Source organism: Neoarius graeffei, chromosome 28, assembly GCF_027579695.1.
Source record: "Neoarius graeffei isolate fNeoGra1 chromosome 28, fNeoGra1.pri, whole genome shotgun sequence".
Taxonomy (NCBI): Eukaryota; Metazoa; Chordata; class Actinopteri; order Siluriformes; family Ariidae; genus Neoarius; species Neoarius graeffei.
Genome location: NC_083596.1, coordinates 27,973,053 through 27,993,357, shown reverse-complemented (window position 1 = coordinate 27,993,357; position 20,305 = coordinate 27,973,053). Strand labels below are relative to the sequence as shown.

The window sequence follows — 20,305 nt, the reverse complement described above, 5'->3', positions numbered from 1 at the left end:
CTCACTTACAAATTTTTTAATAATATTTTTGAGGGTGCGGTTGAACCGTTCTACTAAACCGTCCGTTTGTGGGTGATACATGCTGGTGCGGATCGGCTTAATCCCCAATAACCCATACAGTTTGCGCAGTGTCCGTGACATAAATGTAGTGCCTTGATCAGTCAGAATCTCTTTCGGGATTCCAACTTGGGAGATGACGCGGAAGAGCGCCTCCGCAATACTGCGTGCTGAGATATTGTGCAGAGGCACTGCTTCCGGGTATCGCGTTGCATAGTCCACCAGAACTAATATAAAGTGGTACCCTCGTGCTGACCGATCTAATGGCCTGACGAGATCCATCCCAATTCTCTCAAACGGGGTCTCGATTAATGGAAGAGGGCGCAAAGGCGCTTTTGGAATGGCCGCTGGATTTACTAACTGGCATTCACGGCATGCCGTACACCACCTATGAACATCACCGCGAATCCCCGGCCAATAGAATTGGGCCATTATTCGGGCTAGTGTTTTATCCTGCCCCAAGTGTCCAGCCATGGGATTAAAGTGAGCCGCCTGGAATACCAATTCCTGGCGGCTCTTCGGAATTAAAAGCTGTGTGACTCGCTCTTTAGTTTGAGTGTCCTGCGTCACTCGGTATAACCTATCCTTCATAATTGCGAAGTAGGGGAAGGACGGGGTGGCGTTCGGCTGGAGCGTTTGACCATCGATTACTCTCACTTGGTCAAACGCATGTTGCAGAGTCTCGTCTCGCGATTGTTCTAATGGGAAATCCGCGAGAGATTCCCCAATAGAGAGAGGAGGAGCCGGCGGCTCCTCACTCTGACGCGGAGATGACGTAAACGGCTCTGTGACAGCTGCTCCCGCCAAAGCGACACCGGGACCTCCCCCTGTTAAATGACAGGACCCACTCTTTATTAGGCGTGTCATTAAACCCCGAAATCCCGGCCAATCAGTCCCCAAAATTAAAGAGTGGGTAAGGCGGGGATTAACCACCGCCTTCGCTATAAATTTTTCCCCTCTGAAAATAATGTGGACCGATACCAAAGGGTAGCGGTGAACATCCCTGTGCACACACAACACCTTCACCCCCTGTGCTCCCCCCAATGCCTCGTTTTGCACCAGGCTTTGGTGAATTGAGGTCTGGTTACAACCAGAATCCACCAACGCCTGATATGTATCCCCTTGGATACTCACCGGTATGCGATACGCTCCGGCCCCATCGAGGGTGGCCTCTGGCGCGTCGGGGATCCGAACCACCTCGCCCACTTCCATTGCTGTGCACTGCTGTTGAAGGTGGCCCGGCTCCCCGCAGCGCCAGCAAACTGGCCCGGGCTTTCCCTCTGCACCGGTGATCTGGGGCTCACTCACCTGAGGTGGGGGAAAGAGACAGACACAGAAGGGAGAAACGGGAGGGCACCACGGGTGCGGCGGGCCGGCTGGGGTGGTGCCGGCCCCGGCCTCCGCGGTGGGGGAATGGGGCGAGGACGGGACACAGGAGGAGGGGGAGAGAAGAGGAGAGAAGAGAAGATGCCATCTGCTGTCCTGCCGCCGGGACAGCCGCCAAATGGTCCTCCGCCAGCTCGACTGCCTGATCCAGTGACGCCGGGCGGTGGCACCGGACCCACTCCGCAGTTCCTGCGGGCAAGCGAGCGACGAACTGTTCCAGCACCACCTGGTTGAGGATTCCTTCGGCGTCGCGGTTGTTGGCCCTCAGCCACCGCCAGCAGGCGTCCCGGAGCTGCTGGCCAAATGCGAACGGCCGGCCGACTTCCTCCAAGCGCAACTCGTGGAAGCACTGGCGCTGCTGTTCTGGAGTGCGCCCCACGCGCTGGAGGACGGCCCGGCGGAGGTCCGCATAGGCCAGCCGGTGGTCGGCGGGGAGCTGTAGCTCGGCCAGCTGTGCTTCTCCCGTGAGCAGGGGGAGGAGGCGCGCCGCGCGCTGCTCCATCGGCCACCCCGAGGCTTCGGCGACTTGCTCAAAGAGCGTGATGAACGCCTCGGGGTCGTCCTGCGGGCCCATCTTGGTGACGGTGAGGGGAGATGGGCCCGCGGTAGGAGCGCTGGTGGGCCCCGCCGACGCGAGGAGGTGCCGGAACGCCTGTCGATCTTCTTGTTGGGCCAACACCAAGGCCTCGAACCGCTCTTCTTGCTCCTTTTGGAGGGTGAGTAGTGCCTGGTGCTGGCTTTGCTGGGCCGTGGCGAGGGCATGGACCAGTTCAGCGAATGGGGAGGACTCCATGGGGCTGTGAGGCTGCTGTGCTCCAGATCCCGGGTTTTGGCACCACTGTGGCAGTTCGGAGCAGGTGGGTGGAGCACAGAGGATGGCAGGACAGAGATCAGGTTCAAATTTAGCATTTATTGTCACACTTTTCAGTATAACAGTCACTCAGACACACACACGACGAGTGTCTGTTCAGGGAAGAGCTCCTCTGCTCTCCCTCCTTATATAGGGCACGGTCACTGGGAAGACACACAAACACAGGTTAATTGCTCTCAGGTGTAGTGATTCTGCCACTCACCTTCCCTGACTCCGCCCTCCTGTCACAGACCGGTGCTTGACCACGCCCCCGCTGCCACAGTCAGCTTTATATTTAGGAAGCTGCAAAGTAGGAGGTAAAACCCCAAACAAAGCAGTACATGCTGTTGGATCAAATTGAACTTTTGTATAAACAGAAATAGAGTTGAATATCAGTGTCCAAAAATTGAGTAGTGAAGGGCAAGACCATAACATATGGACATGGGTAGCTGGAGCCTGATGACATCTTATGCACATGGGATCAACATCCTTATAGATTTTAGAAAGCCTAACTCGAGTGAGATGAGTACAATGTAGAATTTTGCACTGGGTCAGACCATGCCTAGCACAAAAAGATGAGGAGTGAACCCGACGCAAAATAGCATCCCACAGCTCCTCCGAGATCTCCTCCCCTAGATCCTCCTCCCACTGGGTTTTAATTTTATGCTGCGGGGTTAGCTGCAAAGAATAAATAAGATTGTATAAGCGTGAAATAGCATGGTTTCCATCCCTCTCTGAGATTTCTCATCACTTTACTCAGAGTGGGGTCCTTCAATGTCTCAGAGGCCATCTTTGATAGCTGTTCCTGTGTGGCTGGCAAGGATGTATAGACCATGTTCACATGTAGAGCCACATCATCTTCTAACTTGTTGTCATGTGTGACCCATGGTGCAGTCCTGGATAGCATATCTGCTATGATCATCTGTGTCCCTGGCAAATATGTGAGCTCATAATCATGTTGCAGTCTCATCATCAGATGCTGTATCTGGGGTGACATGTCTCACAGGTTTTTCTTTGCAATCCTGAGCAGTGGCTTATGATCAGTTTCCAAAATAATCTTTGGAAGTCCATAGACATGAGTATGAAATTCTTCACACCTAAAAGCCAACCCAAGACATTCCTTTTTGATTTGTGCATATCTGCACTCTGCAGCTGTCATGGAACGTGATGTATACGCCACTGGCTGCCATTCTCCTTCATGTTCCTGAAGAAGTACAGCCCCTAACCCATCCTTGGAGGTATCTGTAGACACCTTTGTTCTCTTTTCAGGGCAGAAAAATTTTAGTAGAGGTTCACTTGTTAAAAGATGTAGCAGTTCCTTCCATTCTGTCTCAAGTTCATGTCCCCATTGGAACCCTGTCTCTTGGTGCAACAGCTTTCTGAGATTAGCAGTCCTCCCATCTAGATTCAGTATGAATTTCCCCAGGTAGTTAAACATACCTAGGGCCCACTGCACCCCTTTTCTGTCCTTAGGTCTTTCCATTTTCTCTATGGCTTTTACTTTTTCCTTGTCTGGTTGGACCCCTTCCCGCTGAGATCTTGTCCCCTAGGAACCTAATCTCATTGACACTGAACTCACATTTGTCTCCGTTCAGTTTGAGTCCATATTCCTATATTCACCCCAGGGTTTTCTCTAGTCTGGTGTCATGCTCTTTCTGTGTGGAGCCCCACATTACCAGATCATCTACATAAATGCGCACCCCATCTAGCCCTTCAACAATTTGCTCCATCGCTCGGTGAAAAATTTCTGGGGCTAAGCTGATACCAAAAGGCAGGCGCTGATATGAGTACCTGCCAAAAGGAGTATTAAAAGTGCACAGCTTAGTGCTCTGTTCATTGATCCTCAGCTGCAAGAATCCATGTGAGGCATCCATTTTTGAAAAGTCCCTTGCTCTTGTCATTTCACTTATGATTTCTTCCCTTTTTGGAATCTGATGGTGTTCTCTTTTGACATTGGCGTTCAGATCCTTCAGGTCCATACAAACGTGCAATTTATCATTTTAGTTTGATTTGTCACAGACCATGGAATTTACCCAATCTTGACTTACTTACTTTACTCATGTCGGGTGCCAGTCCTCCTCTGCCACCCGAACCATCTTGGCAGCCCAGAAGCTCCTGTCCTGCATAGCCTTCCCCATGCCATCAGCTTGTAGACCAGTGTCTCTTTTCAGCACATCCACATAGGTGAGGGGCTGTCTTCCAGGCTTCCTTTTCCTGTGTGCTGGAGACCACAGCACCAAGTTGGACACTACTTCCTTGTTATTTCTGAAACAGTGTCCAGCAAACCTCAGACATCTGGCTCGTACTTTATCGGATAGTTTGGGGAGTCCAGCATACAGCTCTTTATTTGTGCAGTGTTGGTCCCATTTTATGTTATGAACACATCTCAACATCCTCGTATAGCAACCGTTTAGCTGTTTCTCCAGTTTAGGAGTGACTGTCCATGCTTTGCAGCCGTATAAGAGCACTGACTCCACTGTCGAAAGAAAGAGATGTACTTTGAGCTTACTTGAAAGGTCTGACTTCCAGATCTTCCCAAGCTTGTTCCAGATCTTCTCCATGCTGCTGCTTTTTGGGAGATGATGTCCTTAGAGGTGCTTTCCATGTGTGACCCCAGATACTTGAAGTCTTCCACTTTCTCGAGTACAGATCCATCTGTGGTCTTCATACAGACTGGCATCTGTTGGTTGAATACCATGAACTTGTTTTTTTCCTGCAGTCATCTGTAAGCCCACCCTTGCAGTTGAGGTTTCTACATTCCGGAGTAGCTTCTGGGCTTGCTAGATTTCCTCTGAAAGGAGTGCTATATCAGCAAAGTCCAGGTCCATGACTGTTCTTGGTCCAATTCTTCTACTCCTTCTCCTCACCAATTGGAAGCCTAACTCCTCTTCTTTCCCCTCTATGGCTACCCTGAGTGCATAGTCCAAAACTATCACAAATAGGTATGGTGCCAAGGTGTCTCCTTGCAGCACTCTTGCTTGTATCTCGAAGGGCCTGGTGGTCCCCATCTGGAGTTATCACTTTAGCCCTGGTGCCCTCGTACAGCCTGCCTATGGTGCTAACGATTGGCTCCAGGATGCTGTAGGCCTTCAGGATCTTCAGCATCTTGCCCCTATGGATGGTGTCAAATGCCTTCTTAAAGTCTATGAAGGTGATTATGGCAGGTAAGTTGTGACTCTTTATGCCCTTGATCAGTCTGCGTAGAGCGAGTATGTATCCGACAGTTGATCTTCCTTCTCTGGTTGTGTCTCGGATGTTCTTCCACAGCTGGCCTTATTCTGTTTAGCAGCATCCTGTTGAAGATTTTGGCTCCTAGTGAGCTCAGGCTGATGCCCCTGTAGTTGCTCCCCAGTCTGAGATCACCAGATTTGGGTATAGGAACGATGTTTAACAGGGACCACTGCTCAGTCTTTTCCCCCCTCATCAGTGCTCTGTTGCAGAAGTCTAGGATGATTTCATCTAACCCTTCACATCTCTTCAGAACTTCTGGTGGTATCCCATCTTCCCCACTGGCCTTTCCTTCAACCAAGGATTTCTTTGCTTTCTCATATTCCCCCTGATTGAATTGGCCCTCCTTTATCTTGAGATCCTCAAACACAGTAGGAATTTCCTCATCCTCCTCTGTAATGCTAGGGGGATTCCCAAGAAGAGTTTTGAAGTGATTGTACCAGTTCTCAATCCTTTCTTCTTGTGTACTTCCTTTCAGCTGACCCTTCCTAGTTGTCTTTCTGTCAGTGATGTCATTTATGAGTTTCCAGCTCTGTCCATGCTTGCAATTCACATGAGCCTTCTCTACCTCTCTGATCTTGTTGCTGAGATCATCTTCCTCGACTGCTATGTAGGTTTCCTTCAACTTCTTTTTGGCCTGACTGTACTCTTGTCTCTTCTCTACAGTTGTGTCCTCCTTGTATCATTCATACGCCCTATTCACCTCGTCTCTAGCATGTCACCCTTGAGTCCTCTGAGTGCCTTGTCTTTCTTCCCCTCTTCCTAATTGGGACCACCTTCTCTGCTGCCTCCTCAGTGGCTTTGATGAACCTCTCATACCTGTCTGTAGCAGATTCATCTAGTTCCTGTAGTGGTTGAAACCTGTTGTGTACTTCAATCGTATACAGCTCCTGTATGTCTCTTCTGCTCTTAAATAAGTTCCGGTCGTACTGTCTCTTTCTTGGCTCTGCTTTCTTTTTCCGCAAGCGGAGTCTCATCCTGGCAGATACGATTCTGTGGTCCGAGCCGACACTTGCAAAGGAGTTGTATGCCTCCACGTTCAGCATGCTGTTGCGCCACTTTCTACGTATTAGCACGTAGTTTAGCTGATACTTGATGCCTCCTGGACTGATGAAGGTCCAGAGCTTTCCTGCTTTCTTGCGGAAGTAGGTGCTAGAAATGACTAAATCCTTCTTGCTTGCCAGGTCCAGCAGCTGTCTGCCATTCCTATTTGTTTCTTTATGGAATGTGAATTTGGCATCCTCTGGTCCTATTCTTGCATTGAAGTCCCCTACAACCAGCAGTAGGTTGTGAGCTGGAATGGATTCAATGGCCCTTGCCAGGTCATCGTAGTGATATTACTTATTAGGTTTGCCTTAGCCCCTGTGTCTAGCTTAAAAGGAACTATGGTGTTATTTACAAGCACAGGAGCTACCCATATTTCACTCTGAGGCCCCACAGTGTGCACTTCATTGTGATTCACATTGCACCGTTCCAATAAACAAAGTTTCTTCCTTTTCAATTGCATTGACAGCCTTCCTTCCATCAGATTTTTCCTCCCAAAGACACATCTTTGCAAAGTGATTTCTGCCTTTACATTTTGCACAGCTCTTTCCATATGCCGGACATTGCCAGGCTGCATGTGTCTTGCCGCACCTTCTGCAGTCATACAGTGCCTTTTTCCTAGGCTCCACACACCCTCTAGCGTCCTTGTTTATAATGTCCACTGATAAGGTGTCCAGTCCCAGCGTGCTTGTGCTTGTTACCGTGGCGCTATTTTCTCCAAATGCCTTCGCGTGCATGGCAGACAGTTCATTAGCATGACAAAGTTTAACCGCTCCATCCAAAGTTAGATCACTGTCCCTCAGCAGTTTTTCTCTTACTCTAGTCACTTATTCCAAAAACGATTTTATCATGTATCATTGAATCTTTAAGTTGTCCAAAGTTGCATGTTTGTGCTTTTGTTTTTAGATTAGTCAGAAAGGTATCAAAGGACTCTCCCAGTTTTTGCATGCGGGAGCGAAACACGCATTTCTCATAAACCTCATTTTTCTGAGGCGTGCAGTAGTCATCAAAGAGCTTCAGCACCTTATTCAGCACATTTTTATCATCATCCACCTCAAACATGAATGCATTATACACCCCAATAGCCTGGGGGCCAGCCACTGTCAGCAACAAAGCTACTTTATGTGCATCAGGTTAAGTTGAGGCTCCAATCGCTTCCATGTAGAAGAGAAACCGTTACTTGAATGTGCAGCAATTTGCATCCACGTTCCTGTCCAGTTGGAGATCAACAGGCTGTTTGATTCCTTCCATCGTAACAGTATGTCCTTATCATGTGTTCCATTAATCCTGGTACCATGTATTGTTATTTTAATAGTTAAATAAGACTCTCCTATGATCAGTTAACAGTCAGTGTTGTTTTACTCACACATGCTTAAGTTATGACAACTTTATGACAGCCCACAACCTGTCTACTCCAAGCTGTCTTATGACAGCTACTGTTATCAATACACCAGGAAGGGGTGAAAAGTTAAACCAGGCGTATCTCCACATCTCTTATTACATCCAAAAGCACTACAAGTCTTTGACATTTGTTCTTTTAGATGTAACTTTGGTAAGTTTATTTGTACATGTTTACTGAATTGGGCTTCCAATCATTTATGTACACTTGTGCTAGTTGATGTCACACACAAAGCTTGCCCGGCAATATAGTCTCAAAAACAAATCCACAGTTATAATGTCCTGTGAAAGGCCCCTGTAATTCAGCAACAGTTTAGAACCACCTTTAGCAACAATACTTTAAATGTTTTTTGTAGGAGTTTCTCATATCATTTTGGAGACATTTTGGCCCATTCTTCTTTACAGCATTCTTTACTGCACAGCATTCTTTACTGCACAGATCTCTTAAGATCTCAAAATAACATCTCAGTGGTGTTGAGGTTTGGACTTTCACTTGATCATTCCAACACCTTGATTTTTTTTTTCCTTTAGCCATTCAGATGTTGATTTGTTGGTGTATTTGGGATCATTGTCCTGTTGCATAACCCAGTGTCATCCCAGCTTAAGTTGATAATGACTGCAACTTTCCCAGGTCCTATGGCTGCAAAAGAAGCCCAAATCATCATCCCTCTACCACCATGCTTGAACTGTGTGAGGTGTTTGGGGTGATATGCCGTATTTGGTTTTCACCAAAAATGGCACTGTACATGGTGACCAAACATCTCTACCTTTGGTCTCATCAGTCCAAAGCCAGGCTAGGATAGGAAATAGCCCATTCTCTCTCAAATAATATGGCAGCATGACTTAGAATTGCAAAATTGTATCTATGAAAGCCATACTTATTTACTCTTTCTTTGATTAAGCAGTTGGTCATGATCATTGAATGTGCATTAAACTAGCTGATGCTGGACTGAATTTGCTGGCACACTCACTCCTGGGAAGATTGGCAAGTGTCTTGCAGGCCCATTTGTAAACAATCCTCCTCATGGTAGAATGGTAAATTTCAAATTGTTTGCAGATGACCTTATAACACTTCAGATTGATGGGCAGCAAAAATTGTTTCTCTTTGGTCATGGCTGATGTCCTTTCTTCTTGGCATAATGTGGACACATACTTGAGTGCTCCAGAAATCCAAACTGCCAGAGGTTCTGCTTTTATAGAGGTAGTCACACTTGTTGATGATTAATCATGTGCATTTTACTAGTAACACTTGGCTGCTAATTATTCGCTTCATCATTGCAGAAGTAGGAAGGATCCCCCCCACCCCCCACCCCACACACAGCTGCTTTCTGAATGTTACAATGTTAATTTTGGCAAGTTTAAATTTAATTTTAGTCTTTTACATTGTAGTTACATTTTAATCACATTTTAGTTTTTTGTTTGAGTCAAGAATTAGTCAGTGGAACTCATTTTTAACTTTAGTCTAATTTTACTCAAGGTTTTTCAGAATTTTCTCAGATAGTTTCATATTTGTTGTGGAATGTGCCCTGTAGCTTCAAAATGGGCTATTATGGGAGGGATGCTTTTATTTTATTATTTTTTAACTTATTTTTTGGTATACGACTGGTGGTGGGGCTATACAAATGTGGAGTTGGCCACAAGTCTGTTACTATTTTGCTGGTAATTGAGTGAAGACAGCATTTTGTACATTGTGATGATGGTGACCATGATTTTCATATAAAGATGCTACTTCATTCAGACCAATGCCGTGTGTGTCCTGACCCCTGTACCTGTAAGAATAGTGTTATAGCATTGTGAGCTCTGTTACTAAGCCAAGCTTCTCACCTGTACTTCCCAACTATGGTAGAAATATGAAACAGGGAAGTTAACATACTGTCATGGAGTTTGCTGAAGGATAGTTATCTTGTCTGTAAAAATTCCCTGAAAGTAAGCTAGGTTGTCTGCCCCAACAGAGCTAGCTATTTCATCTTGTCTGTCAATGCATAATTTCACCATAATTTTCATTGTCAAATATTTTTTCCAGTTCATTGTCATTTTACAATTTAGTCATGAAATAGAAGAAATGAATAATTAATGCCAACAATTTTGGTGACAAAATTAACACTGGAATGTTTGTTTACTTTCTGTGGAAAAATGACTACATATTGAAATCTGTTGTGTTTTTTGTTGTCACTTAAAGTTGTTTATAGACGTTGGTGAGGACCACACAATTTTTCTTTAGGCCCTGCTAAATGAAAACTTAAAATTCCAGCAGGGTGTACTTTCTTTTTCCCATGATTGTAAATGGAAAATTTAACTGTTTCCTGAATTTAGGGTAAATATATAAGAATTTATTCAGTCTGCAATTGGTATAATACTCAAATTGAAAAATATCTGCATCTATTTTTTGTAGCATTTTAATGATGTTTTATGCTTTATAAAATTCCTTGGTTTATTTTGTCTTTTTGGCTAATCAGTTTGCATGATTCTTTAGGCAGATCCAGTTACAATCCTGAATGATGACAATGCAGTGGTGGTCAAGTCCAATCGAATGCAGGAAGGGGGTGTGCCACAGCTTGAGCCAGGCATGGTGGTTGGTCAGCTGACCTTGGCCGACGCCCTCATTGTTGGCAATTGCAACAGTCAGGTACACTGTAGTGACTGAAACCTCTTAAATTCTGTGCATTCAAGGAGCTGGCTCACCTTTTCCAGAATCCTCCCCACCAAGTAGTGAATTTCCATTTTCAGTGCTAGCTATATTCCATAAACAATGTGCAACAATGCAGACAACTGATCTTAAATTGTAATGTAAAATTGAAGATATTTTCTGAAAGTATCTATATTTTTAATTATTTTGACAGATTCATTCCGTTTTTATTTGGTTATGGTGTTGTAAAGGACCCAAACCAACCTCATCTGGCTTGTGGGCAGCAATGAAGGAAAGAAAAACACAAGACATATTTTGTTCACAGCTTCTATGTATGACACACAGATGAAGAAGGTTTGAGACAGCTTTTGAAGGGATCACTTTTTTTGCGGAGGCTTTGCTGCACAGAGAGCTAGCAGGTAGCAGTCACATTCTTTTAAAATAAAAACGATGGATTGGATTCTGGAAAGGGTGAATCGGCCCATTTGCAAGATGTTGAAAGCAATGTGTGGAAAATGTATTGTTTAGTGGTTACAAATATACACTGTGGCCAACAGTATGGCCTGACTATCACCCTCATATGGGCATTCTGTAATCTTTTGCCACGAAGTTGGAAGCAGAAATTGTCTAAAATAGCTTTGTAAGCTGTAGCATTACCCGTTTCATCATGGCAGTGCCCCTGTGCACAAAGCAAGGTCCATAAAGACATGGCTTGCTGAGGTTGATGTGGAAGAACTTGAATGGCCCAAGCCCTGGCCTCAACCCCACTTAATACTTTTGGAATTAATTGGAACCCTGACTGCTCATCAGACCTTGTCACGGGACATCAATGCCCAACCTAACATGTCTGTGAAGGCTCTCAGTCATCCAGGTCATCATAAACCGTAGGTGCTAAAGAAGGCAACAGACCACCTCTGTTCAGCAATGGTCATTCCAGGTTGATGAAGAAGGCTTCTTTCACTCCTCTTTCAAACCACCGGTCTTCTCTGACTAAAATGCATACATTGCAGTCCTGAAACGAGTGTCCTTTGTTATTGAGATGAAGATAGACTGCGGAGTCCTGTGTTGAGCCATGTGCTTATGAAGCAGACGTTACATTTCCCCAATGTTCAGGTCTGTGCATTCCTCACTACATTGAATTGTGTACACTATGTTGTCCTGTTTGTGCCTGGGTGTTCTGTCCTTAGGGTGGACCAATTTCTGCCTCACTGTTACTGGGTCTGAAGTGTACAGGGATGTTGTATTTGTAGAAGATCCTCCTGAGTTTCTCAGATGGTCCAGAAATGTAGGGAATGACAATGTTCTTGCGTTTGTTGCCGTTTTCTTCTCTGTTTGTTTCCTTTTCTGGTCTTGATGAAAGCCCAGTTGGGATACCCGCACTTCTGAAATGCTGCCTTGATGTGTTTTTGCTCCTTTTCCTTTCCCTCTACCATTGTAGGAATGTTCTGAGCCCTGTGATGTAAGGTCTTAATGACCCCCAATTTGTGTTCCAGTGGTTGGTGGGAGTCAAACATTAGGTACTGGTCTGTGTATGTGGGTCTCTAGTAGACCTCGATGCTAAGGCTTCTGTTTTGTTTCATGTGCATGCTGCAGTCCAAAAAGGCTAGGTTGTTTCCACTGATGTCCTTCCGTGTGAACTTGATGTTGATATCCCCTGCATTGATGTGCTCTGTGAAGGCTTCCACCTCATGGGTTTTGATTTTTACCCAGGTATCATCCACATTCCTGAACCAGTGGCTGGGAGCAACTCCTGCAAAAATGGTTGAGGCTTTGTTTTCCACTTCCTCCGTGTATAGATTTGCCACTATTGGGAAGACCGGTGAGCCCATGGCACATCCATGCTTCTGTCTGTAGAAACATTCATTGAATTTGGAATAGGTGGTGGTTGGGAAGAGGTCAAGCAGGGTGCAGATGTCGTCTGTGGTGAGGTTCATTCTGAACGGTAAGGTCCTGTCTTGAAGTCATTTCCTAACCAACTCGACTGCTTCTGTGGTAGGAGTGCAGGGGAAAGGAGAAGTGACATTGTAGGAAACCATGGTTCATCTGAGTCTAGCTTTAGGTCTGCAACTTTAGTGGCAAAATCTTGGGTATTATTGATGTGGCATGTTTCAAACAAGAGGAGCCAGGATGGTGGCTATCTTTTGGTCCACTACAGGATAAATATCTGGAACTCCCCACTAGTCAACAGAACTGAAGAAGCCTTTCGGATGAGGGGTGAAATGTCTTCAAGAATTTCAAGCAAGTCCAGTTGCCTTCTTTAGCACCTATGGTTTGCCTAATCTAATGAATGTTCTTGTGGCTAAATTAGCACACATCTACTGGAAAACCTTCCCAAAAGAGTGAGACACTTCACATTTTACCTGCTAGTATTCAATGCATTTTCAGTGGGAAGGACTCCCAGAGGAGGATTGTGTATTGTGGCATGTAGCGACTGTGGTTAAACTCACCTCAACATCTCTTACAATCGTTTAACCCAGCGGTCCCCAACCTTTTTTGCAGCACAGACCGGTTTGATGTCAGACAATATTTTCACGGCCCAGCCTTTAAGGTGTGGTGGATAAACTGTGGTATTTTCTAAATATAGTAATAAACGTGAATCCACTGTGTACTCGTATGCAACTTTATTAGCAGCATCCTCGTAACATCGCGTCAGCAACATAACATGAGTAATGTCCTCTCTCCAACATTCTTGGTCGCTGAGATAAGCGTCTTGACATGCGTCAAGAGCAGAGCATGTGAGCGGAGCGGACGAATTTTGAAAAGAGCGCGGAGCGGGATTTTTTTTTTTTTCAAGGATGGGAAGGATGGAGTGAGGCAATGGCCCGCTCCAGTTTCGCCCCGTTACCGCTCACATCACGAGTCTGAAGCATGCCCAACGTGGCTCAGAATGAACGACAGCGGTGTTTGTTTGCCACCTGCGCTCCGCCTGCTCATGATGCGTTTAGAGGCGGCTCGGAAAAACGCGTTTCCACGTGTTAAAAATTAATTAAGTGGTTGTAATGGCTGTAAAAAGTGCGGGGGACAGAGGGCAGAGATACGGGAAGTACTCCGCGTCCACTACGCGCATGCGTGCACATATTTTTTGAGCGAGCGTGGAGTGGAGCGGGATGCAATCTTGGTGGAGCGCTGAGCGGTAACGGGCGAAGCGGCATGGTGCGACATTGAGCGGGGAGCGAGCGGAGCGACCACCTCCGTGAGCGAGGACCGAAATTCTCGCCGCTCCACTCCGCTCACATGCTCTGGTCAAGCGTGAGTTATAGACGGATGTAACGGAGAGAATCCGGTCATTTTTCAAAATCAAACATCGTTCAGACTCAGATAATGAATGAAACGGAAATAGTGCAGGTTATTTATTCTTTCTGTGTGGCCCGGTACCAAATGACCCACGGACCGGTACCGGTCCAGGGCTTGGGGGCCGCTGGTTTAACCCACCATGGGCAATGGTAAAGTCACTGCTGCATACAGCACAGCACGCAACACAGTCTTTTTTTTTTACAACCGCTATTAGGCAAGGGTACACTTTCATGCAGTCTGAGGTGAAATGGGTTTTGTATTTTCTTTTTCTGGGAACTCTGCCATGATACACTGGACTCTCGGTCCTGGAGAGAAGACGTAAATCCCGCCCACACAGAAAACTGATTGGTCTACTGAACAAGATGGAGCAATCAGGACACACACACTCTCTCATGGGCACGCGCTCTTGCTTGCTCACTTGCTCTAGATTCCGGGATATTGTATCTAATTTGGGACGTCAGGGAGCTGTTATCAATATGCCGGAGACTCCCGGAACTTCCAGGAAAGCTGCGATGTCAGATATAATTTATAAGTAGTAAAAATTAAAGGGGATTAATTTACAAGTAGGTTTATCAGACGTGGTTTGATTACTGTGCTGTTCCCATGGTCACTTCACTGCATTACATATCACTTCCACAACTACAGTCATTCAGTCTTTCACATAAGAGATGGGGAGGGAGGGTGCGTAATGGAGAATGGGAATCACTTCCCATCTGAAAGCACACTGAAGTTTATTATAGCAGCAAAAAATGGAGCAGGTTCATGTGAACCCCATGGTTTTGGAATGGGCACTTCTGGTTGTGATAGGTGTCCACATACTTTTGGCTGTATCCTGTAGATATGATTTGAAATATGATCAATTATTGAAAGTAAGAACGGTAATTTGTTCCCTTCTCCTCCTGTTGTGGACGTGTGTTCAAGTAATTGTCCAAGGACGTGTGATGTTCTTGAAACAGCTGCTGGTTCATACCATGATTTAGTTGTGTACCAACTAAAATGTGGTCATCCACCTTGTTTTGCAATGCAGAAATACATAATACTGTATTCTTCCTCTTTTTGTGTGGAGCTTCCAATTTGATTTGGAAACAATTGCTTGTAAATGTAGTGAAGTAATAAAAGTACTGTAAATTATTGCTATTATGATGCCTTTATTGTTGAGGGTCGTCGTTCCCCCCCGATGAGGACACTTGTGTGAGGAAGACATGACCAGTTAACTCATGTCTGCAGTCACTCAGGTTTCCTGAAGAGGAACTGTCTATTAACTGCAGTAACTCACAGTTCTTTGTTTGGATACCTAAGGACATTTCCAATTAGTTTTGGACTTTAACACAAGTAGAAGTATAAATTAAAAAAAAGCTCTACTTTTTTCAGATACAATATTTTTTTTTCTTTTTGTTTGCTGCAAATTCTGAACTATGAGCTGTTTTACTGTACAAGTTAGTTATCTGCACCAGCTGCTGTTCAGGGACACTAGTTTAACTTGCATTTATGTGGTGATATCTTCCTGAGGAGATACCGCCTCAGAGTTTTCAATGCAGCATCAAAGCCCAAACACTTCTTTAGATACAGGACTCATTCGTAGGTCTTCCAAGTGAAAAGAGCAAACATATGGTCACTTCTGCATTTTCTTTAGATTCAAACCTTATAACCAAAACCAAAGGGCATCTTCATTTTGGGGAGGCAGATGGAGATTCTGTAGAATCTTATGTCCACATTCAGCTCTATTGTGTAGTTTATGGTATAAAAACAGCTACTCTTAGAAAATCTTTTGTTTGTGCTAGTTATTAAGGCAAGCCCTAACCACACAAACAAGGTTTCCATGAATCCATAATTAACATGAACTATTAGATGTTAAATGGTAATGTCAGTAGATGTAATAATGAGTGATCAGTACAAACTAGTTAACTGAAATGGCTAACCGTAAGTCTTGGACAAAAACCTTCAAACAGGTTGGGTCCATTGGAACACTGAAAATAAAGTGGATACCAATTGTGTTATGGTTTTTGACATTGTGTTTTTATGCAATTTATTATTTGTATTATGCTCATCATGAAAAAATGCACTTTATAGTTTTAAGTACAGTAGTTATTTTATTTTTATGACGTGTGTGTTTAAATACTTCACTACTACTACTACTACACTACTGCCTTGATTTTTCTCTGAAGGTGTATCACTTACAGTAGTGAGATTAATTCAGACTTCCAAAAGTAGCTTGCCAAAGCATTTTTCTACCAGGGAGAAATTCCAAAATATTCAGCAGCATTAAAACACAAGCAATTAAATTTTAAAACACAAGCAACGTGATTTTAAAAATCTCTTTACTCAGGTGAAGTTCAGCGAGTTGACCATCGACATGTTTCGCATGCTCCAGGCCCTCGAGCGAGAACCAGTGAACCTTGCCACCCAAACCACCAAACCAGGGACACTTGTAAGAGAAGACTCTTGCACTCTCCCCACTTCTATCACTGTTGAGTGTTCTTTATCATCTCTTTTTCCCCTCTCCTTTTCATCACTTTGACACACTCACTTTCTGAGGCTTTCATTTCTCTCTTTTTCCAGGAGCCCAGTGAAAAGCCAACCAAGCGAGAGAACCCTCACAAATACCTTCTATACAAACCCACCTTCAGCCAACTTTACACCTTCCTTTCGGCTTCCTTCAAGGTGAGCACATATTTCCTGCACACATAACCTTTATTCTTGATGTCTGTGTAGTTGCTGCTTACAAAAATGACCCAGCCAAATTTATTCAAATCTGTATCCTATATTGGAAAGTATTCAGATCCCCTTTTCCAGATTTTCTTATGTATTTAATTTAAAATAGTCAAAATCGGCTTTTTAATTAACAAGGCAAACAAAGCAAAGGCACCCCAAATTGTCCTAAAGTGCATCCTGTTTGCACTTATCTTTTCCATGAACATTTCTCTTACATGCTTACTGGTTTGCCTTTTTTCATCCCTTTTGTAAAGTGACCTTGGGATTGTGAAATAAATTTAACTTCATTATTATTATTATTATTATTATTATTATTATTATAAACTCTGCAGAGACCAGTTGAGGGCTGTTGTCAGTGGTGATAGTTTTCAAGATGCCCCAACATGTGGAGAGAGAGAGTCCAAGAAGTCGATGATCTGAGAGGTCACAGAACCAGTAGCTGTAGTGAGCTCTGGCCATTTGGAGTGCTGGTCATAGGCAACCACCACTTTGGTGGTGGGGGACCCTGTAGATCTCATCACAGATATCCAGCTGCAGGTGATCCCAGTGCTGAGGTGGTCAGGTAAGGCTGGGGGAACCTGGTGGCCAGTCTTGCCACTTCCAAGACAGATAGAGCAGTCCTTGACGAAGGCCTCAATGTCCCTGTTTCATTCACAAATACCCCAGTGGCCCTTATGCACCATGGTGAAAGCAGAATGCTAAGGAATGCTCTGCTTTTATTTCTCTACTTTCAAAAGCTTGTGTGCCAAATGTCGTTCCAGCAAGACCACTCCTGTTTGACTTAGGAAAACACAGCCAGCTCCTCAGACACTTTGAAGCCAACCGTTCTGGATATAGATATGGAGCTAATAGAGGATAGGGTCCTCTTCAGAAGCATCCTTGAGCTCCTCTGCAGAGAGACAGTGGCCTGGTGGGGCATGTGTAACAGCTGAATAATATCCTGTTCTACACATTCAGTGCCCATCTGTAGGGACAAGGCAGAGAAAGAGACAGAGAGCAGGTCAGCCACAACATTCACCCTGCCTGGGATGAATTGTAGGCTAAAGTTGTACTGGTGGAGTCAGTGGTGTATCCTTAGTGGCTTGTGGCCTGTTACAGATGTGGACAGTAGTGTGGTCAGTGTCTGGTGATCTGTCCTTAGGGTGAAGGAGCAACCATAGAGATACAGGTGCCACCTTTCACAGGCCCAGATGCAGACTAAAGCTTCATGCTCACCCACTGAGTACTGCTGCTCAGTCTGGTTCAGGGCACAGGAGACAAAGGCAATGGACTTCTCAACACCCTATCGCAGTGGTTGATGCATCACAGGTCACGAAGATTGGACTGGAGATATCAAAATAAGCCAACACTTGGAGTGATGTAAGAGTACTGAGTGAGAAACTTAAGTTAATAATCTGTCATGCTCAGGAAGGAGGCAACCTGCATGGCTCAGCTGGGCTCAGGGATGGCCTGAATGGTGTCCATGTTGTACTGGAGTGGATTTGTGACACCTGCTGACAGCTGGAAGCCTACAAACTCAGTGGCTGGCACAGAGAAGACATATTTTTCAGCAGTGTGTTAGCCTTTACTTGGCTAGAACTGTGAAAACTGAGTCACTGATGATGAATCTTAGTAGTGGGCCCATGTACAGTACGACAGTTTCTACATATATGGCCACACTTGGTATGTCAGCAAACACAGAGACCTTGACCTTCTGGAAGCAGCTGGGAGTGAAGCTAAGGCCAAATGGCATACAGATGCAGTGAAATACATGTTTTATAAAAGCTGTGAAGTTTTATAAAAAGCTGTGAAGTTTTTGCTGCTGGGATGCAGAGGTGCCTGTAAGTATCCTTGTCTGAGGTCAAGTTTGGAGAAAACTAGAGCTGTGGAATTGAGCTATGAGCTCTTGTGAGGTGGGCAGTGGAAACTTGTCAGGAATCATTGCCTTATTCACTGCATGTACATCGACACAGACATGCCCCCGACTTCTTCCTAGCCACCATCAGATTTGAGACCCAGGGTGAAGCACTGCCTCAATGATGCTAGAATCCAGCATCCTGCTGTAGCTTCACTCAGACCCCATCATGGAGGGCCAGTGGGATTTGGCGCAGTGGCTAGAAGATAGGCTTAACAGACATTTTGAGGAGAGATTGGTGGGTGAAGGCAGCCTAGGCCTGCAAATGTGTAGTGGTGGTCAGAATTGCCTGGCCTTCTGACCTGGCTACGGAAGAGCAATAGACTGCGACAAAATGATTTCAGTTGCTACAGCTATGGTATGTCTGGCCACAGGCTGGGCAGTTCTGGGCTCTTGAGGCATGAGACCAAGATCCACAGTTGCTGCAGGGCTGTTGTGGGCATGGCTGAAAATACTGCTGTTGTCCCAGTCAACGAACTTAGTGAGGACAGCCAAGGTGTTGGGTTCCAGTGCATTGCTGTGGCTAGGGGGCTGCCTCGAGTGGAGAGAGCAATTGGAGGGAGCTGCACAGCTAGATGTGGCAACTTGCTGCATAGTTAGCATTGTGCACACTCTGCTATAGTTTCTAATTGGAATGCAATGGTAACTGAAGAGAAATCAGCGTTTCCCACAGACCAAGTAGCAATTTGTGGTGCTCCACTGTGCCGATGAGGGAATCGTGCGCGGTGGTGTCGTGGCGGTCGGTGGAGTTGGTCATTGGGGTGTATGCAAAGTGTTTACAGCGGGCGGTGTTCAAACACAGTATTTTTCTTCAGAGTCACCTGCTGGGACTATTTTAAAGCTACAAGAAGCATTTGAGATTATTCAGTTCAATCTAAATTCTTTTAAGTTGTTTAAGAGAAGACAGCTAAAACAATTTTTACCAGAATCCTGCCTGGTTTCATTCCTCGACCCAACTTTACATTACAGGGCAGGCCATTAGTTTGCTGGGCTTGATGTTGGTGGAAAACATGTCTTTTAAATTTATGAAAATTACTCACCAAAATTGAAGTTAAAGTTTAGTTTTTTGCCTTTTTGGTGGCAATTTTTCAATCATTCTTTAGTTGACATTCAAGGAATAAATTGCAAAAAACAAGCTGGAGGTTTTTATTTTAAATATTGAATTCAACACTTACCTCAACCAATACTAAAATGAAATAAATAGTATAATGTAACAAAATAATAATAAAGTAAAATATCATAATTAGATGTAAGAAACCACTTAAGGTAACACCAAGGCAACTAACAATAATGAAAAAGCATTACCCTAATTGGTGCAAAGCCTGCATGCCCTATCAGAACATTTAATTCTGCGTGGCTTCCTGAAAAAAACTCAAGTGCCCTATCGTAAGGGAAGTCATTGGGTTCGGGACCATTTATGGAGATTCGTAAGCAGGCTGCCAGGTGTTCCCCTTGGAGCCTATTCCTGAGGTCTGTTTTAATCTATGGATAAAGTACATTTTCTTCATCAAAGCACTAAATTTCCATTACATCAAAAAAATAAAGGAATACTGAATTTCTATGTGCTTACTCTATTCATAGCTGAGAAATCCAGTGCAGTGATGGTTTAGCTACTTCGCCAATAAAGCTAATAAAGATGTTTTTTAAAATATTCAGATTTTATGCTTCAGACAGCATCAACTAGGCATCCCTGCGAGTATAACATTTTATTTAGGCTAGTGGGAAATCCTTATTTATTGTGAATGTCAAGCCATTATTAATAAACTTGCATGAATGCTGAAGCGGGATAAACAGGATAATGCAATAAGGCCGGTTC

General features: G+C 44.7%; 1 protein-coding gene across 6 annotated transcripts in view; it reads left to right on the top strand.

Annotated features, from left to right (window-relative positions):
• Window positions 1-20,305, top strand: part of scai (suppressor of cancer cell invasion) — a 274,289-nt gene that overhangs the window by 134,161 nt on the left and 119,823 nt on the right. For 5 of the 6 annotated variants that reach the window (XR_009651884.1, XM_060912894.1, XM_060912893.1 and 2 more), the window contains 3 exons: window positions 10,437-10,589; window positions 16,210-16,350; window positions 16,443-16,544. Coding sequence is in view for 5 of the 6 variants with exons in the window: in XM_060912894.1 (XP_060768877.1) it covers window positions 10,437-10,589; window positions 16,210-16,350; window positions 16,443-16,544 (396 nt within the window). In the remaining variant the exon portion in view is untranslated. The remainder of the gene's footprint in view (window positions 1-10,436; window positions 10,590-16,209; window positions 16,351-16,442; window positions 16,545-20,305) is intronic. The other variant, XM_060912895.1, reaches the window with a different exon arrangement.